Source organism: Tachysurus vachellii, chromosome 8, assembly GCF_030014155.1.
Source record: "Tachysurus vachellii isolate PV-2020 chromosome 8, HZAU_Pvac_v1, whole genome shotgun sequence".
Taxonomy (NCBI): domain Eukaryota; kingdom Metazoa; phylum Chordata; class Actinopteri; order Siluriformes; family Bagridae; genus Tachysurus; species Tachysurus vachellii.
Genome location: NC_083467.1, coordinates 5,174,918 through 5,195,144, shown reverse-complemented (window position 1 = coordinate 5,195,144; position 20,227 = coordinate 5,174,918). Strand labels below are relative to the sequence as shown.

The 20,227-nt window shown below is 39.3% G+C and overlaps 1 protein-coding gene and 1 long non-coding RNA gene across 2 annotated transcripts; both read left to right on the top strand.

The window, feature by feature from the left end:
• Positions 1-8,478: 8,478 nt before the first annotated feature.
• On the top strand, positions 8,479-10,330 carry LOC132850527 (uncharacterized). The gene is made up of 3 exons (XM_060877169.1): positions 8,479-8,710; positions 9,152-9,544; positions 10,095-10,330. Exons 1-3 carry the CDS (start codon positions 8,479-8,481, stop codon positions 10,328-10,330), a joined length of 861 nt encoding a protein of 286 aa, XP_060733152.1.
• A 70-nt stretch (positions 10,331-10,400) lies between these two features.
• Positions 10,401-11,096, top strand: LOC132849756 (uncharacterized). Its single transcript, XR_009648927.1, has 3 exons — positions 10,401-10,573; positions 10,718-10,811; positions 10,888-11,096. It is a non-coding gene; the product is annotated as an uncharacterized LOC132849756 (long non-coding RNA).
• The last annotated feature ends 9,131 nt before the right edge of the window (positions 11,097-20,227 follow it).

The window sequence follows — 20,227 nt, the reverse complement described above, 5'->3', positions numbered from 1 at the left end:
TTACCAATGACAACTTCTGTTATGACCAGGCGTTGGACACCAATCTTCCCATTGACTCCTCTCCAATTCATACCACGTGCCACAGCAGTTGTAAAAGTGGCTTTCAGCACTCTCCACATGGTGTCTCAGAGGAAAAAAAACCATTGTGTAAGTGGTTGAAATATGCATTTAAAAAGACCACCCTAAAATGAAAATGCTGTTATATTCAAAAATGAACTATAAACTATCACATACTCCATCTGAAAACATTTTCTTGGTTTGTAATATGGACATTCTTGTCATTGCCCAACCCATGCCGCACATTAGGGCTGGGCAGTATGAGAATATATACCTTCTATCTATCTATAAATTACAGGAATATCTGTCTGTGTGTGTGTGTGTGTCTGTTATTCGCATATCTCTCGAACCATAAGTCCAATGGATTATAAGATTGACAGGTTTCTTGCTATGGGCACAAGTAAGTGCAGTGCCAAGTTTGACGCTGTTTGGATTAGAAATGCAAATCATTAAATATATTGGTAAAAGAAGCAGACATTGGCTTTTGCCAATACAGTTCACTGTGTAGCCTGCTGCCTGAATCCATATTTATTGTATGTCATTATGTCAGTATCAGTACTTGCTTTCTACCATGCACAAATAAAAATGTCACTGAACGTTTGCTGTGTAACTGTAACAATAAGCACTCAAACACACCAAACCAACAATAATTACTAAAAACACACACAAAAACTGATTTTGCACTGGCAATTTGCACTAGTAGTATAATATTAGCAATAGTATATGATCTGAGAGTAAATTATAATTAGACATTTTGCTATATCATGTTAAACATACGCGTAGCACAGCAATATTGAAACTTTAGCGATGAAACGCACGTACGAGAGAATAATGTGCAGGACACATTGATGTTAAAAAAGAGGTAAAGGATGACTTGAAGGTTAGTAAATCATGGGCAAATTTTCATTTTTGGGTGAACTGTCCTTTTAAGCACAATAAGTTAAAAAAAAAAAAAAAAAAACTTAATGTGGTGCACATGCTGACACAGCTAAAGTGCACACACAGAAAACCAATTCAGTTATCTTTCTTTTGACCAAATGACTATCGTGTGTAGTATTCATGTAAACAGTTGGTTGTGTCTCAAGTGAACATAAACAGTTGAGTGTAAACTAGATGTTCTTACCAATTCTGATTTAGAATCAGGGTTCATCTTCAGCTCAGCCTCCAGGCACTGGAGAGACTCTACAGTACATCTTTGACAGGAAGACGATCTCTGAACTTGGCCCCATCATGGACATCAGGCCTTGGGCGATGTGTTGACTGTAGGATTCTCATAATTGTATTTTGCTGGTCTAGAATCATTTCTTGTTTTGTCAATATCTCCCTTAGCAAAACTGAAAGAAATTAACATGCATATTAGCTGACTGACACATTAATCAAGTCGATGTGATGCATTAGGACTTGATATATTCTCCAGAACAGTTTAGATAATTTAATACATTATTTTATAAATGCCATATGTCCAAAGAACATTATTCTCTACAGCCATTCAATCGTAGATATTAATAATCAAGAGTAATAAACCTGAGTTATCTTTAAAGTTGCACAATTGTATAACATACTTTGTAGTGGTTGGTTTCTCCTTATGCCAGATTCTGAGCCTGCTGGCTGCAAGTAATCTAAACTTGACTGGCTATTTGGCTGGAAGAGAGATGGTTGGTGATTTGGCAATGGCTGACTAGCTAGCTGTTGGATCCATGGTGGCTGCTGACTAGCTGGCTTGTAGAACGGGGATTGGTCACTTGTTGGTGGCTGACTTGCTGGCTGGTAGAAAGGGGATTGGTCACTTGCTGGTGGCTGACTAGCTGGCTGGTAGAAAGGGGATTAGTCACTTGCTGGTGGCTGACTAGCTGGCTGGTAGAACGGGGATTGGTCACAATGATTGGTCACAATGAACGGGGATTGGTCACAATGATTCTAGACCAGCAAAATACAATTATGAGAATCCTACAGTCAACACATCGCCCAAGGCCTGATGTCCATGATGGGGCCAAGTTCAGAGATCGTCTTCCTGTCAAAGATGTACTGTAGAGTCTCTCCAGTGCCTGGAGGCTGAGCTGAAGATGAAGCCTGATTCTAAATCAGAATTGGTAAGAACATCTAGTTTACACTCAACTGTTTATGTTCACTTGAGACACAACCAACTGTTTACATGAATACTACACACGATAGTCATTTGGTCAAAAGAAAGATAACTGAATTGGTTTTCTGTGTGTGCACTTTAGCTGTGTCAGCATGTGTACCACATTAAGTTTTTTTTTTTTTTAACTTATTGTGCTTAAAAGGACAGTGCTGACTAGCTGGCTGGTAGAAAGGGGATTGGTCACTTGCTGGTCGCTGACTTGCTGGCTGGTAAAGAGGTAATAGGTCACATGCTGGTGGCTGAATAGCTGGCTGGTAGAAAGCGGATTGGTCACTTGCTGGTGGCTGACTAGATGTCTGGCAGAGAGGAGGCTGCTGTCTTGCTGTAGAGGGGCTTTGAGTTGACTGACGAAATGTTTGAAATGCTGGTGGCTTAATACGAGGCGGTGGTTCCAGGCCTTTCAAATTTTGCCCTTCATTATCATCATCATCATCACTCAAAAGTTTAAAGTTTTGAAGTCTAAAGCTCTTCCTTTCATAGAAAAATAGAAATTAACACAAGGTTACTACTGCCATATACTGAAAGGGCTATTTGCTAAATTTAAAAAACTCAATAATAATAACAACTAGAACGTACATTTCCTGAAGAAAATGTGAATGGTGCTTGCACGTGGCAAGTTCCCCTCATTGTTCTGAGTGTTTTGATATGTCACATGTCCATGTTGTAAAAAGTTTTTGGATTTTGCATATTTTGGGGGCGGGGCTGCGGCACAACCGGAAGGCCAGTCGGTACACCAATTTAAAAGTTTGATAAGGGTATCACCCTAAAGGAGCTGGCCGTGTTTGGTGTAGATAGTTCAAAAGCTTGCCGAGTTATAAACCTCCAAATTTATAATGGGAGTCCATGGGAAAAAAGGCCACTTTGAGACCCGGTACTGGAAGTACCGGTACTCGGATCGCTTATAAAAGTCATAGCACACCTCTCCTCAATGAGCCGGTCAATTTGACATCTCATTCATGGGTCTAGGACAAAAGCTGCGGGACAAGTTACGCGCTTTTGTCCAGAAGAGTATGCAGGATAGTAAGAATGTTGCTTTGCAAGCACCATTAATAAAATAAAACTCATAACAGAATAAAAACTCATGTTGGAAAACAGAAATGTGTACTTACATAATTCGTCTAGGTTTTTTAACCCCACTCTCTGTATCAGATTGAATGTCAGAGAAGAGTTCTGCTTCAGGGAGCTTTTTCCTGGCATCATCATAGTTGTCTAAAACACATGCAAGACTAAATGACAACCACATAGTCAAAATAGTCCCTTTCACACATACATTCTTTACTGGTAAATTATTGCAACATTAAAATAATGTTGTCAACTTGGACAGATGAAAGCACTTCTCATCCATGTGGATGAAAAAAGCGGTTCAGTGTTTGAAGGGATAGTTCACCCACAAATTACAATTCTGCCATTAATTACTGACTGTTATGTCATCCCAATCCTGTAAGACCTTTGTCGAAGATATTTTTAATAAAAATCTGAGAGGTTTCTGACCACCTGTAGACTGCTATGTCAATAATCCCAAAATTGCACACAAAAAGTATTCTTGTCGCTTTATAACATTAAAGTTGAACCACTGTAGTGAGATGGACTATTTTAACAAATTATTTAGCACCTTTCTGGGCATTGAAAGTTGCAATGACGTTGCTGCATATGGATGGGTCAGAAACCTCTCGGATTTCATCAAAAATATCCTCATTTGTATAACAAAAATTAACAAAGGTCTTACGGGTTCAGAACGAAATTAGGGAATCAATGAAATAATTGTACTTTTTGGGTGAACTATCACTTTAAAGGTCATTTCGAACGATTGACATCAGAGGCTACTAGTACTTTGGTACTGATGTGTGAATGGTATCTTACTGGTAAAAAGACAGAACGCCATTGCGTGTTTGAACAACACCTTTCTGTGTTTAGTTGAAAAGTTGTACTTGTAATTTTACAGTAATTTACCGGGCGTACTGAGTGAAAGGGACATAAACAGAATAAACATAAGCATAATTTATAAAACATTTATACATTTGATAACATTGTATAAAAATAGAAAAGTTGATAGAATCCACAGATATTATAAACACTAAAATATTTTTCTTTTGCAATAAAAATTTGTTTTTCTAAATTTTGTTGATAAAGCGCAAAACTTATAGTGAGACATTAAATATTATGTATCGCATATATTTATTGGGGTTAAACATTAAAGAACTACCTGTTGTGTAGAGAAGCTTTACTTTAAAGATTTTCCACTCTTTCTTGGGTTTCATTGCAAGTTTCACAGCCGTTGTGAGGCTCTCCCCTCTTAGGTGTGGCCAGACACCATCTACCCAACCGCTGGGCACCACTTCCACCTCATTTGTTTCCAAAAAAGAAACAATATGGAACATGCCTATTATTGAACAAAAAAAGAAAAACATGAGTCTCAGAACTGAAAATATTGTTCACATACTAAAACACGTTCATTTCCACAGAGTTCCACAGAAGTACATCATACACATTTGGTACTTAATAAAATATAACTTTGTTTGATATTGATTCTATTAAACTGGCAATCGTGCCTATATTCAGGAAAAACATTATTAACCTTTATTTAACTAGGCAAGTCACAAAAAAGTTCTGTCATCATTTACTCACCCTCAAGTTGTTTCAAACCTGTATGAACTTCTTTCTTCTGCTGAACTCAGAAATAAGATATTTTGAAGAATGTCGGGCACTAAACAGTTGATGGACCCCATTGACTTCCATAGAAGAGAAAAAAACATACTATGGAAGTCAATGGGGTCCATCAACTGTTTAGTGACTGACATTCTTCAAAATATCTTATTCTGTGTTCAGCAGAAGAAAGAAGTTCATACAGGTTTTGAACAACTTGAGAGTGAGTAAGTGATATCAGAATTTTCTTTTTTAAGGGAACTACAGTATTCTTTAAAGAACACGTTCATATTTTCAACAACCACCTGTCAGGAGAGTTAAAAACTCCTGAAAGATATACAAAGCATAAAAACATATTGCTTGCTCGACTGATAATGCTTAAATATATCAAATAAAAATCCCAAAACTCCTATTTTTTGCTCGGTTATATAATATTGAAATTTGGATGTCATTCTATTAGGCTATGCCACACAGTGAAAACATGCACACACAAACAAAATGTTTGCAATGTCAACTAAAACAACAATTACTATATTATTATTGACAATACATATCACACACTCCTACCTAACAGTGATACTGCCATCAAACTCTGAGAGGTGCACGTCTTCAGAGAGTTCCCTCACAACAAAAATTCCCAAATCACTTGAATTCATTGGATAGTCAAAGAAAGAGCTTCTATGTTTATACTCTTTGTAGACAATACTGTAAATACTTTTCCTTCACTCAAAATGATGTTCACAACAGTGGCAATACTATTCTGTATTTTCACACAATTGTCTCCTTCAGTTATTTTAATGACTAAACCACCAAGGAAAGCCTCTTGAAACTGGTTAAGTCTAAGGGTCCTATGGATAGTCCCATCACGTGCATTGCTCTGAGCATTTATTTCCAACACGTTCTCACTCCCAACTCGTCACATATGGACGTTTGGTCAGGATCCCCTGGAGTCACATTTTGACGCATGGGTATCCCTTTAGCGTCATTTTTCAACGTGCAGGGGTTCCCATAGACTTCTGTAGATCTCTGACCCGGAACCTGCGGCATTGATATGTGACGTGTTGGGGAATCAGACTGCAGTCCGTTTTGTCTTATGAACGGGATCGGGACTACGATAAATAAGAATAAAAAAAAATAGCTTGCTATAAATTAATTATGGCAGGGCTACTCAATCCAGGTCATGTTTTTATTCACGCCTCTAAAACTGCCTCTTTCTCACCAACTACCTGCATGTCTTCCCTCACCACGTTTATTCTATTTATTTATTTATTTATTTATTTATTTATTAGGACTTTTTTATTATTTATTTATTTATCAGGACTTTTTTATTATTATTTATTTATTTATTTATTTATAAATTCATCAGTGGTGCTGACGTCATTGTATGGAGATCCCATGCTCCATTGCGATTTTCCACTCGGTAAGTAGAACAGTTCATTAATATAATTGGGAACAATACCTATAATTTTTGGAACAAAAACTGTTCAATCAGGAGAAGAAGTTGTGTTTAGAAGCTGTAGAAGTGAAAGGTAGCAGTTTCGTGATGCAGTAAATCACAGCAGACATAAAAATATAACTTGCTGCACCAAATGTGTAGTAGGTAGGCTAATATAGCTAATTACATTCAAGTTTGTTTATTTATTTTTCCACATTTAATCATGCAAGGAAATAGAGGAGATTGTATGATATTTGGAAATTGTGTGTTTTAAGTTACCAAACTGGCAGTAGCACTTTAATACCTTAGCCATTTATAAATGTTCAGATGGGGAACAGTGTTGCCAAATTGGTGTGTTTTCCACTAATTGTTCACAAATCCACACAAAAAACTCTAGTAAATACACAAATCTTAGCAATAACCATACAAATTAATTTTGACAATTAATTAATGAAAAAAAACCAACAATACTGTGGAGCATCACATATTTACAATATGATAAAGCAAATTAAGTGTTCTTGTCTAAAGAAGGTTAGGTTGTGACTATGTTGTAAACTATTTTCCATGTCTGTCATTTGGCACATCAGAAATATCAAAATCCCACCTGTCTAATCCCATTTCATCCCACATAGTACAATTTAAAACCACCACAAACTGCCCAATCTGCCAACACCGATGAAGAAAATAATGATAAAGATGAATAAGGACTCTGCCCGGACTCTGGCCACGTGCACTTGTTTATGTTTCTCGTCACGTGTCTGCCCCGCCTTCGTCTGCTCCTCCCTGTCATCACACCTGATCCTTATTGTTCTCATTGTCTTGTGTATTTAACTGTTTCTCATAGTCTTGTGTATTTAACTGTGTATTTAACTGTTTAACTATTTAACATCTACTGTGCTTTGTCCTGTCTTTAGTCTGCGTCCTGTTTCATGTTTTCAGTTATTAAACCCTGTTTTGATTTATGCTATCCTGCGTTTGGGTCCGCTCTGTTTCGTGTTCATGACAGAAGATGCCGCCACATGAGGACCCAGCGGGATAGCAGCAACCTGGACCGGCTGACTGGGAGTACTTTTTTCGTGTTTGTGTTTTGTTTTTTTTTTTCCCCCTGGACTTGACGCGTTTGGTGACGTGGGTCCGCATTTTTTCGGTGAGGGACGCCGCCTTGCTTTCGGTTTTTCCGCGGGGGGGCGCCGCCTCACTTCCTGGTTGCGGACCATGTCGCCAGCTTAAGGTTTGTTCTGTTTTTCAGTGTCCTGTGACATCGCCCCGCACTTTCCGGTGGGGGGCGTCGCTTCACTTTTGGTTTCCGTGGAGGATGTCGCCCCACTTCCTGTGCGCGGGGGGGTGTCGCAGGCCTGCGTTTTTTCCTTTTTTGGACTTCCCTGTTCTGTGGAGGATTTATTATTTTTCTTCTCCCTCCCTCCCTCCCTCCCTTTCCTGGACTCCGGGGGTGGATCTGGCCGGGGTGCATCGGTGGACGTCGCACGATCCTTCAGCTCGGCTGTGGACGTCGCTCGGCCCTTCAGCTCGGCTGTGGACGTCGCTCGGCCCTTCAGCTCGGCTGTGGACGTCGCTCGGCCCTTCAGCTCGGCTGTGGACGTCGCTCGGCCCTTCAGCTCGGCTGTGGACGTCGCTCGGCCCTCTCTGGCTGCGCCGCCATGTGCCTTGCTCCCCCCACCTGCCTCGCCGTGTGCCTTGCTCCCCCCACCTGCCTCGCCGTGTGCCTTGCTCCCCCCACCTGCCTCGCCGTGTGCCTTGCTCCCCCACCTGCCTCGCCGTGTGCCTTGCTCCCCCCTCCCGGACCCGTCGGGACTGCCTGGACGGATTGCCGCGTCGGGAGCCGCGCCTTGGGGGGCTCTGTAAGGACTCTGCCCGGACTCTGGCCACGTGCACTTCTTTATGTTTCTCGTCACGTGTCTGCCCCGCCTTCGTCTGCTCCTCCCTGTCATCACACCTGATCCTTATTGTTCTCATAGTCTTGTGTATTTAACTGTGCCGCATTGCTTTGGGCAGCGTGGCATCTACTGTGGTTTGTCCTGTCTTTAGTCTGCGTCCTGTTTCATGTTTTCAGTTATTAAACCCTGTTTTGATTTATGCTATCCTGCGTTTGGGTCCGCTCTGTTTCGTGTTCATGACAGTTTACATCTGTTGTTGTTGTATCTGTTCGTCTTTCTGTCTGTTTCTGTTTCTGCCCCTCACCATGAGTGATTCAGAACTACAAGAACAGTTTATGCTGCTGGATAACCTGGTTGAGAATCAAGAAATCAATGATGAGCTCCAAAGTCTTGATGACTTACTTCAAGAGCTGCAGGGAGAGGAGGAAGCAGCACCAGTAAAAACAGCTGAACCAAGGGTACATTGGAGAAAGAGAGATAGTGATGGAAACATTGTCTATGCAAGACCAAGATCAAGCAGGAATCAGTCAAATGAGGGTCAGTATAATTTTTCATTCAAGATATATTGAACATCTGGATTGTTTAGGCACTTATGAATGTATCAAACAAGGAATATGATGGAAACAATCAAACCAGAAGCACTTATTTTTAACATGAAAATAAATTGTATTTGTGTAAAGAAGTATAAACTTCACTAAATGATTGGTCTTGGTAAGGTTTGTTTGAAGCAGTTTGTTCTGAGTGTGTTGTCAATGGCCAACCAGCTTTTTTTTATGATCTGCTTCTACAGCAAGCATTTGTTTTGCTTTCCTCATCTATTTGACAACTTGTACAGATAACTGCAAGCAATTGAACTGTCTACATTTGGGTTTGGGAAATAAAAAGTCTGCTAGTCCTCTCGACTAAATGTTAAACAGTGAGTTGGGAAAAATTTACACTGGTAATAAGGGAGATAAAATTGTGGGACTATTGTAACAGAGTGTTTCATGCAAGATCTCCAGCACTCACTGAGTGATTCTTTAGATGATGATGCATCAGCTCTTGGAACCTCAAGAGATCCTCTCCTAGTTTCCTCAAACTGGAGTACAAGACAAAGTCTCATTTCAGAGAAGTGGGGGGCAGAGAGACCCCGCCTGGTGAACATGGCTGTGGCACGAGAAAATGTGGTAACACACATCTGCCAACTGTGTGGAATCAATCCAGCTGCTGTCCGGTGTTGTGACTGTCGACCACGCCCCTTCTTTTGTGCTGAATGTGATGTCATCATGCACACCAGACATGTTCTCCATAACCGAGATGCCATGACTCCTGGATTCTACCAGCCATTGCCTCCAACAACTTTTGTTGTAGATAAGGCTCTTTCCCATTGTGGTAAGTTCTTGTTTGTGTCTGGACAACATAAATATCATTCTAGGAATTGTTAGTCCTCATAAGCTTTACTATTTAAATATGCCTTTTTGTCTCTTGTTGTTTGATATTGAATTTATGTGTACACTTCATGTCAGTCAGCTTTTTGAGCATCTCTGTATACTTTTTCAGCAATGTACTTCAATACCGTAGAATCGTTCCAATGTATATTGCTCAGTCAATCCAGATGAGCTTAATTCAGCTTTGATCTTGTTCAGTGCGCCATGTGCCTGTGGAGGTTCCTGACAAAATTTGCGGTTGTTCACCATAGTCATTGAGGGTCAGCCCAGGGAAGACTGTTGCTGTGATCACAATGAATGGTAAGTGTGTGAAGATAAAAATCTATACATGCTCATGATCACAGCAACGGTATTGAAATACATTGTAAGATCTACACATGACTTTTGAGTAATGTTTAACAAGTATACAAAGTCATGTAAAAAAAAGGTTGAAATAATCCTATAATAATGTAAAAAGGTTTACATTAAAGTGGAAATGTTTTTGATTTTTTCAGGACGATATGATCTAAGCATGCCTGAGTTGAGTTGTGAGGCATGCCAAGCCACTTGGGCTGCTGGAGTGGTCGAGTTAAATCGAAGTGACTACTGGCCTGCGACCCTTAACTTTGCCACAATTTATGCCACAGATGTCTTTTTTTCATTTGAAGAAATGAAGATGGCAGCACCAGGACTGTCCTGCCAAGCTTTTTCAAGAATGCTGGATCAGCGTTCTTTCTGTATTCTGGGTTGAAAGGTGTTTGATGCTAATACATTTGTTTTACATTATTATCTGTTGGTTTCCTTACTTTTAATAGACTGGCAAGATCTCCACAGACAGTTTTCAGAAAAGCTTTTTTGAGTGGGAGGCTGTCCATTTTGAGGTGGATAAAATCTGCAAGGAAGAGCGTTTCATCTGTCCTGCATGCACCCCAGATATTCTGGCAGTTTCAGTAGATGGAAACCGCAAGCTTTACCGTTTCAAGAATGCAGCTAGGTATACCAAAACTGTGTATAATGTCACACTGTTGAAACAATATTAATAAGAAAAAATATCCATTTAATGTGCACACTAAAGTTAAATTAGATTACAATGTATCATGAACTTTTGTGTACCTGTTCGTTTTTTTTTTTTGTATAGATCTGAAGAACAGGCCATATTTGAAGACGTCTTTATAGCTAAGGATGAAGATGTGACAAGATTTGTGGACTACATTCACAAGGCATCCAAACATGTACTGTAAAATCACAGTTGATTAGACTTTATACAGGAGTACAATTGCCTCCAACTACAAATTTTCTATATTATAGGTCAGTGGAAGAGGTGTTTGTGGAGGGGAGTGGTCAGCAGCCAGAGAGACCTCCCAAAGATCTGCTAGCAAGGTAGACGAGGAGGGACTGGAGCTTGTGGTGTGTCGGCATGGAGTGCTACTCTGTGCGTTAAATACTGTATGTACAGGGGGGAAATTTTTGCTTATCCCTGTACCTGCAAAAATGGCTGGATAGTAGGCAAATCACCTTTTTTTGTATGGATGTGACCTGCAAATATTGGCCTTACCTCCAAAGAATTGCAAAAAGCTGCCCAGAGCTCCAGCACCTTCTTAACATGAAGCCCTTTCTTTCGGTATTCCATGCCAACCATGATTTTAAGTGCGAAGTAGGTGAACTTTGCTATGAGATTAATAAAATCTGGAAATGAATATCAAAACTTTCTCAGCATTATATTATTATTTTTCATTCCTAATCAGGTAAAATGGAGTGGAGCATATCAGGATGGGGCTGGTTTAACACTAGGAGAAGAGGAGGAACAGTGCAATGCTTTCCTTTCCAGGATTGCAGTGACCACAAAACACATGTCTAAAGCAGGAAAAATGACCTTCTACTGCACTTGTTACATCATTACAGGAGAAATATGGTAACATGATATTTTCTGTGTTTGCAGGACGCACAGACATGCTGACTCTCATGGCCATGCGCTGGAATCAACAAAAGTTCAACAATTTGGCCACCGCACTGAGCCGCCGATATCAGAAGGTAAGATAGAATCAGTAGAATTAGTTTTAGATGCTCACTAATGAATGTCATTAATTTTTGAAGCTGTACAGGGTTATTCAAAATGAATGAACTGATATCATGACACATTGCTTCAGTTCTCAAGCATTGTCATGGAATGAGTCAGTGACCGTGAGTTATCTAAGTTGATTGTGAATATAATACTTGTGACTTGGCTGGAGTTTTCTTTTTTAATTAACCCTGTATTTTGAAGATTTGTTTGTTTTTATACTATCTGTGATTTCTTGTCATTTCAGACCACGAAAGCTCTGCAAAGCCAGTTGCAAAACCTAGAGTGCATGAAGGTCGAACTGACAGTGACAGAGAGCCAATTGGAAGACTGGGTCACTGATGTAAAGGAGTGGGCAGACGGTGAGGAGATGACTAGTGTGTGTATACTGTGTATATTTATGTTACTAGTAATACATTTAGTTGTAATTAATTGTAATTGTTACTCTTGTTGTAATTTCTTCTCAGCAACAACAACAACCACCACAAGTGATGTTGATGCTTTGGCCAGCAGAATTGAGGTGCTGGTGGCGAGTATCAAGAGGCGTTCCCAGCGTCTCTATAAAGATACAGATGGCAACAAAGGTCGTGCCAGGATCCACCGCAAGATCAGGGAAGAGAAGGGGAACCTGACATCGGTTGTGGAGAAATACAACATAATGGTTCCAAAAACAGAAACTCTGTGCTTGGAAACCATTTTGTCTGGTGAGACAGCTTGGCCATGGCAGCTACCACACAGTGGTATGTACACTAGTCTGACAATTCTTTTACATAATGACACATCAGCCACAATGCCACAAATGTCAATCTGCAACCCCATATGACGTACTTTTTTCACATGCATTCCAGACACTGTTGATTTAAGGACAAAAAGAAAGGCATTCGGAAAGAAAATTGTTGTTGCAGAGATGAATCAACATTGGAAATATCTTTCAACTCGTGCAGAGACCCTCCGAGAACTGTCCTGCTTGTTTGCCAGCGAGAGTCTGAAAAGTAAGAATTTGTAATATATGGCACAAACATAAGCATAAACAAAGGGCTGCCCCATTTTTTTTCTGGATAATGAACTCAAAACACAGTTCCAGTTCCATAGCTGGGAAGGAATGTTATAAGTTAAGTTATTTCAGCCATCACAACTGTAAGCTTATCTTTATTTTACTGTTAGTAAGAGTCTGACTGTTTTGACTAGTGCATATTCCTATAACTACATAGGACATGTCCTGTCTAATCATTAAAGTAAAAAGCCCTAATAAACATGCACAACAATGATGATTTTTTTATAAGGTTTCTAATGGAGGGTTAAATGTTATTTTGATTTTCTTTTTAAGATTCACAATGTGGCCTAAGTGAAGAAGGTTTAAAAGGTCTGCAGAGCATCATCCACAGAAAGCAACATAAAATCAGAGATATGAGGGTGCAAGCAAGAGACTGTTACCTGCATGTTTTGTCTGGAGCTGAGAACATCAACTTTTTAAACAAATCGTCAGCTGATGACTATGACAGTGACAGTGACTTTGAAAATTCTGATGATGAACTGTAATGTAAAAACCTTTTTTTTTCTTGACAGTGAACCAGTGACCTTAACCATGAATCTAAAGTGTGTAATAAAATCTGCTTTTTGTCATTTTATAAATATAACCAAAGTGTAGTCTTTTTTTCACATACATAGAAATACAAGCAGTCAGTGATGGAAATGAAGTGTGTTATTGTAAGGCTAAGTACTGTACTGTACTAAAGTATAGATTTCAGGTACTTGTACTCTAGATGATTTGTTACTTCTCATGGCTCTTTGTAGTTGTAAAGTACTAGCTGCAAAATACTTTTTACTGAGCTTATAAAATATGACATTTTGGTATGAATAAAACTACTCAGTAGTTCTCATATAGAATAAATACAGCCAAAAGAATTAGTTAATATGCCAAGAAAAGAAATATTTGCCAACAAAGATTTATAACTCGTTGTACAGTAATACAGTTGTCTACAATATAGTTCAAAATGACCTCCACCAACTACAACACTAAATAATCATGAGTTTAATGAGTAATAATAATCAAAGGAAATTTGAGTCATATTGGAAATATGAAGAGTTCTGGTGCAAAAGCCTCTAATCCATTTGGAATTATTATTTTTTTTTATAAAATGAGCATTTTTCTTAGGTGCCAATGTTTATGTTCAGATTATTCACTTTAATGGCAATAAAAATAACCCATTTCATGCCATTAAAGTGGAATTAATGGACAGAACAAAGGAGCCTGAGAAAATGCCCATTTCAGAAGAAAATTGTAAACACCACTTACAGGCTTTTGCATCTAAACACTTTAAATTAAATTTTAGGTCTTCATCCCTGGGCTGAGGAAAAACAACTGTGGCCACATGCCTGTGTTCTATATTAGGGTACTGTATAACAGTTGAAACCTGTTTATAGACATGGAATAAGCAGCTTATAATAAGGACATAGACAAGCAAGACAAAGAAATCTATTATGATAAGGAGGAATCCTTATTTCCCAACACTAAATGCAAGTTCATTTATTGCTGTTTTGCTATTCAGGTGTTCAAATTATGCAGACTGCTTTTACGAACATTTGTGAAAGAATGAGTTGCTCTCAGGAGCTCAGTGAATTCCAGCATGGTACCTTGACAGGATGCCACCTGTGCAATAATTTCCTCACTATTAATATTCCACAGTAAACTGTTAAAGGTGTTATAACAAAGTGGAAGCGATTGGGAACGACAGCAACTCAGCCAAGTGATGTAGAACATGTAAAACCACAGAGCGGGTCAGAGGATGCTGAGACACATAGTGCACAGAGGTCATCAACTTTCTGCAGGGTCAATAGCGACAGTCCTCCAAACTTCATGTGGCCTTCAGATTAGCTCAAGAACAGTGCACAGAGAGCTTCATGGTCGAGCAGCTGCATCCAAACCTTACATCAGCAAGTGCAATGCAAAGCATGGGATGCAGTGGTGTAAAGCACGCCGCCACTGGAATCTAGAGCAGTGAAGACTTGTTCTCTGGAGTGACTTATTACGCTTCACTGTCTGGCAATCCTATAGACAAGCCTGGTTTGGGGGTTACCAGGGGAACGGTACTTGTCTGCATTGTGCCAAGTGTAAAGTTTGGTGGAGGGGGATTATTATGTGGGGTTGTGTTTAAGTAGTTGGGCTCGGCCCCTTAGCTCTAGTGAAAGGGACACTTAATGCTTCAGCATACCAAGACATTTTGGACAGTTTCATGCTACCTACTTTGTCGGAGCAGATTGGGGACGGCCCGTTCCTGTTCCAACATGACTGAGCACAAGTGCAGAAAGCAAGATCCATAAAGACATGGATGAATGAGTTTATTGTGGAAGAACTCGACCGTCCTGCACAAGAGAGTTCATTTGCATGTGAAGGCAGACGAGTGAATGCTTTTGAATATAGCATATATAATCCATATATATATATATATATATATATATATATATATATATATATATATATATATATATATATATATATATATATTTATATTGTTATTATAACAAATGTCAAAGTATCCTCTCTCAACTAGATACTTAAATACATTCATAATAAAATTGTATGCAAATAACTTTTAGTAAAAGGCAATCCGTTTTAGTAAAATATGTAAATTTTAATAATCAATGATTCTAATTATTAAACATATTCTATTTTAGGCTAAATGAAAAGAAATATGTAAATGGGAAATATGTAACACTAAATATATTTTTATATTTATATTTTGGTATTTATTCATGCATGGCATAAGAGACAGTTCATGTAAACTTACCCATAATAAAACTGCTCTGCAAAAATCATTAAAAAACATGTCTTTGGGAAAACCATTATAACAGCATGTTTGTAGCATGTCCTCTCCATGTTACACCACCTGGCTGTTACACAGTTCAGAAAACATGCAAAAGGTGCTTAAAATGACAACTAAAAAAAATACTAAAAGAGTGTATGCACTGTACAGAAACTTTAATGAAGTACAGCAATAACAACAATGACAAAACCCTCAAAATTGACATTCTGAAAGCTGGTTGGTATTTGGAGACTCAGGCAAAAAATGCTGGAACTCGCTGGCAGGCTCCCAGGTGTCATCCCAAGTTTTGCCACTGCAAAGTATCATAAGTGCACATGTTATTGGAACACAGGACAAAAATCAAGATTATCAAGCTCAAGTGAGTGCATCTTTCTCCGACTTCTAGTCATCATTGTTCTCCTGTTCTTCATATTTAATACTGCTCTTCTCCTTCTCACTGCTCTAATCTTCCTCATCCATTTTAGCATCAATGTTCTGGTCTTCATTGCAAGACACTACTGGAAGCAGTTATTGGTCAAAACCTAAATAATAAGATGCAAGTTTATTAATTTGAGTCTTGATGTATGTATTATTACATCATCTAGTACAGTTTAGAACACAGGTCTCGTTTGACTGCAATCAGTCCTTTCTAAATCATGTAGAACTGCATTCTCCATTCTACAAATATTGCTAAATTATGACAAGTTTAGTGTTTCAAATGCTGAAAAATAATTTTATACATGCATGATTCACTACTACTACTACTGTAATGCATTACTGGGTAAATGTTGAAGGTCAATGTCCTGCTCAATAAATACGCTTCAGCTAATTGTGTATAATCCATTGTGTCCACTTCAATCACAAAATTCTGGGCTCTTGCTAATAACTACATATATTAATCCACACCAGGAGGTAGATCATTCTCCCATTTGTATCCAAAATACTTGAATAATATTTTAAGAATTTGAAATTCAGTCTCAGTCTTCGAGTTTTAGTACAGACTACTGACCATCACCCATGTCCTAGCAAAGACTTGCATCAGTTTTCTATCTACCTCAGAGGATGATTTCAAGTCAAGTCAAGTCAAGAAGCTTTTTTTGAAGCTTTTATTCCTGCCATGATCAACTACACGACCAGGGAGCTTTCTCTTGCCACAGACATAAATAAAAGGAACTTCCATGCTGCTTGCAAGACACCATTTTAGCTTTGCCAACATCATATTGGTCATGAAATAGACTACTTAGCATTGCAATGGAGTTACATTTTTAATGAAACACGACTTACCACACAGTGCACGGCAACCAGTGGACTTTCAATTCTGCTTTTCCCTACACACACACACACACACACACACACACACACACACACACACACACACACACAAAGTAATAATTATTGAAGCTGTTTAAGCAGTCACTGGATAGGGCACTGGACATATTGGACATATAACATATTGTTTTATTATCTTTAAAAGCCAGAATCAGTCACCAAGACAAACAAGCAGCCTAATAAAAGACATTTTACCTCATTTGTTCTTTTCCCGGTTATTTTATCAAATAGGAAGATCTTCTGCCTACTACATTTTCGGCAACCTTAATGATCAAAACACAAAGAACGTTTATTAAGCAATGAATGTCAGTTGAATCTCAAGTTAATAGTTATCATTTCACTTGTGAGGTGATCTGTGGTCCTGTCCATTTGTGTCCAAATGACTTTGCCCCTGCTTTTTGTCAATCAAGCAAAACATACTGTGCTGAGTTTTCCAAAGCCCTCTTAGCTTAAGTCAGTGATTGACATTAACCACAGCCCTTGGACATTGGACACGTAAACACAGCTGAATAACTAAAAAGAACAAAATATTGTTTATTGGCTACCAATAACCTGATGACCCGAATAAATCTAATTTGCATGAAGTCAGCTTTGTCAGAGAGCTAATTTATTAATAGTGTGGATTACAGTACACCAATGCCAAAAATCTTACCTTTTCTTCCCTTCTTCACATATGAGCCCTCCTGACTCAAGGACTGGGAGGTGGAAGATGGAGCAGTTGGAGAACAAGACTGTGGAAGGGAGAGATCTGTGGTGATAAAAGATGGCGGAGAGACAGTGGTGGCAGAAGGTGCCAGTGAACCGATTAAGGTTTTTGTCCTTTTCCTCCTCTGTTGCAAAGACCTAGAACATGGCAGTGAAGGTGGAGGAGAAGAAGAGTGTGAAGTTACAGTAGAACAGCTGAGGAAGTAGTAGAGGAGCTAGGAGAGAGAGAATTTGGAGAACATGGGGAAGAGAGAGAAACAAGGTTGAGTGTATATAGAGTCTCGGACTTCTTTGTAAGGCTTTCCGGCTGCTCCACGGTGAGGCTCTCCGACTGCTCCACGATGAGGATCACCGGCTGCTCCATGGTGAGGCTCTCTGACTGCTCCACAGTGAGGCTCTCCGACTGCTCCACCGTGAGGCTCTCCGACTGCTCCACCGTGAGGCTCTCCGACTGCTCCACCGTGAGGCTCTCCGACTGCTCCACCGTGAGGCTCTCCGACTGCTCCACCGTGAGGCTCTCCCACTGATCCAAAGTGAGGCTCTCCGACTCCAAAATGGAGCTGTTGCACTGCTCCTGACTGGGGCTTTTGTGCTGCTTTGCTATGGGGATGTCATTGTCCAGCTGCTGTGCTGTGGAGGTTGCTTTAATACAAGTTTACATTAATTTCATATCTGTACATATCACAAACAAAACAAAAAAACACGTATAACAAACAAAAAAACACGTATTTTAAATACTAATTATTATTTCCGGACAAAAATCTTGCTCCTACCCTTAGTCAAGATAAATTCATATGCTGTCCTCAACTTATTTAAAAAATTTCTTGTGACAGGAGTGGGGAGCAGATGGGTGATTATATCTGCAACCCACCTATTTGAATTCTTTTTATCTTGTTTGCCAATAAATAAAATAGGCTTGTAACCCACTGCCTCAAGTTTCCGCACCTGAAATGAACAAAAGCAGTTAAGCATTACACATACACATTAGTTAAACCCACTGCATTATTAAGTACATTCATTCTGTATAAAACAATTTTATTTTAAGGTCATTCAGTGGAGTGCAATGCAAGAAAATGAGCCTTAATCAGTTTCATAAAGTTTATTATTTGAGAAAAGAGAACATTTGACTTGAGAAAAAGTTTAACCATTGCCAACATGACTGATTCATTATTTGACAGAGAACACAACTTATTGTTTCTCTTTAACACAACTTAAACATAAAGATAAGTTTTTTTTTTATACAAAGAAAACTAAGATAAATAGGTTTATGAAGGCCACATCATACTGGTACTAGACTATAATATTCACTAAATGACAAACATAGGCACTTTAAATAACAAGTGAAAAACTAGAATTTTTACTTACCGCAATATGGGCAGAATCAATTATACGCCCAGCATTTCTGCTTTTCATGACAGACTGTCCCCACTGCCTATCCAGTGACATCACTTTGTCTTTTATTTTTTGTTTAGTGGACAGACTTTCAAAGCAGACATGACAAGTTTTCCTGCTTGCCTGATTGGGAGTCTGGCAAGATGGGCAGGGCCTGAATTTTGGCCTAGTCATAATTTGACAAGAAATATACAGAAATATACACAGAAATATACAGAAAGATAGACAGACATGACATCTACAGATGTAAACATTGAGAGAGAGAGAGAGAGAGAGAGAGAGAGAGAGAGAGAGAGAGAGAGAGAGAGAGAGAAAGAGAGAGGGAGAGCAGGTTAACAAGCAGGTTAACTTAAAAGTGCCTTTTGCTATTGTGTGTGTGTGTGTGTGTGTGTTTGTGTGTGTGTGCGGTGGGGGGATTAAAATAAAAGAGGAATGTTTGAAGTTGGCAAATCTGAAGGACCTGATGAGAGAAAAAAAAAAGATTTAGAATTCAGAATTGAAAACCTAGGGTGACCAGACGTCCTCTTTTGCCCGGACATGTCCTCTTTTTGAAATCTAAAAATGTGTCCGGGCGGAATTTCTAAATCGTCAAGGATTTTGTTATTCTAGCCTCAAACGTGTTTACGGCGAATTTGCATTGCACTCTCTCTTTCATTCACATACTAGTCACGCCCTTCCCCTACAGTTCGCTTTGCATTGAGTGGAAGTGTAGAGGTGTAGAGCTACCGTCATTGGTCAATAGTATTCTCTGTACACATTTAATTGGTCAGTCACCTCAAGCGCCTTGTTTACCACTGGCAAAGCGCATGGCTACCCGGCATCTTCAGCCATGCCGAAACGCAAGTGTAAGTTCACTGACGAATTAAAACAAAAATTCTTACTTAATGAGTAATCGTAGACTGTTGGGAAAGATTCAGTCCTCTGAAAAATATGCCCCACGTGAGGAGGACTGACCGGTTAAATTATATTTAACATACCGGTTAAAGCCCCGCCCATTTCAAAACAATCCCCGCCTACTTCCGGGATAGGCCCCACCCACGCGCGCTGAAGTGTCCTCTTTTTCACACACCCAAATCTGGTCACCCTAGAAAACCTTACATTTTTACCAATTTTTTCTTCATCAGTGTTGGCAGATGACCTACACCCTAACCCTAGATGACCTACACCAGGGGTCACCCACCTTTTTGAAACTGAGAGCTGCTTCTTGGGTACCTATTAATGTGAAGGGTTACCAGTTTGATACACTGGTCATCGGGCATAAAGGCAGGATACACCCTGGACGGAGTGCCAACCCATGGCAGGGCACTTTATTATATGTTATTATTAATAATTAATGATATTCATCTATGTGAAGACACTG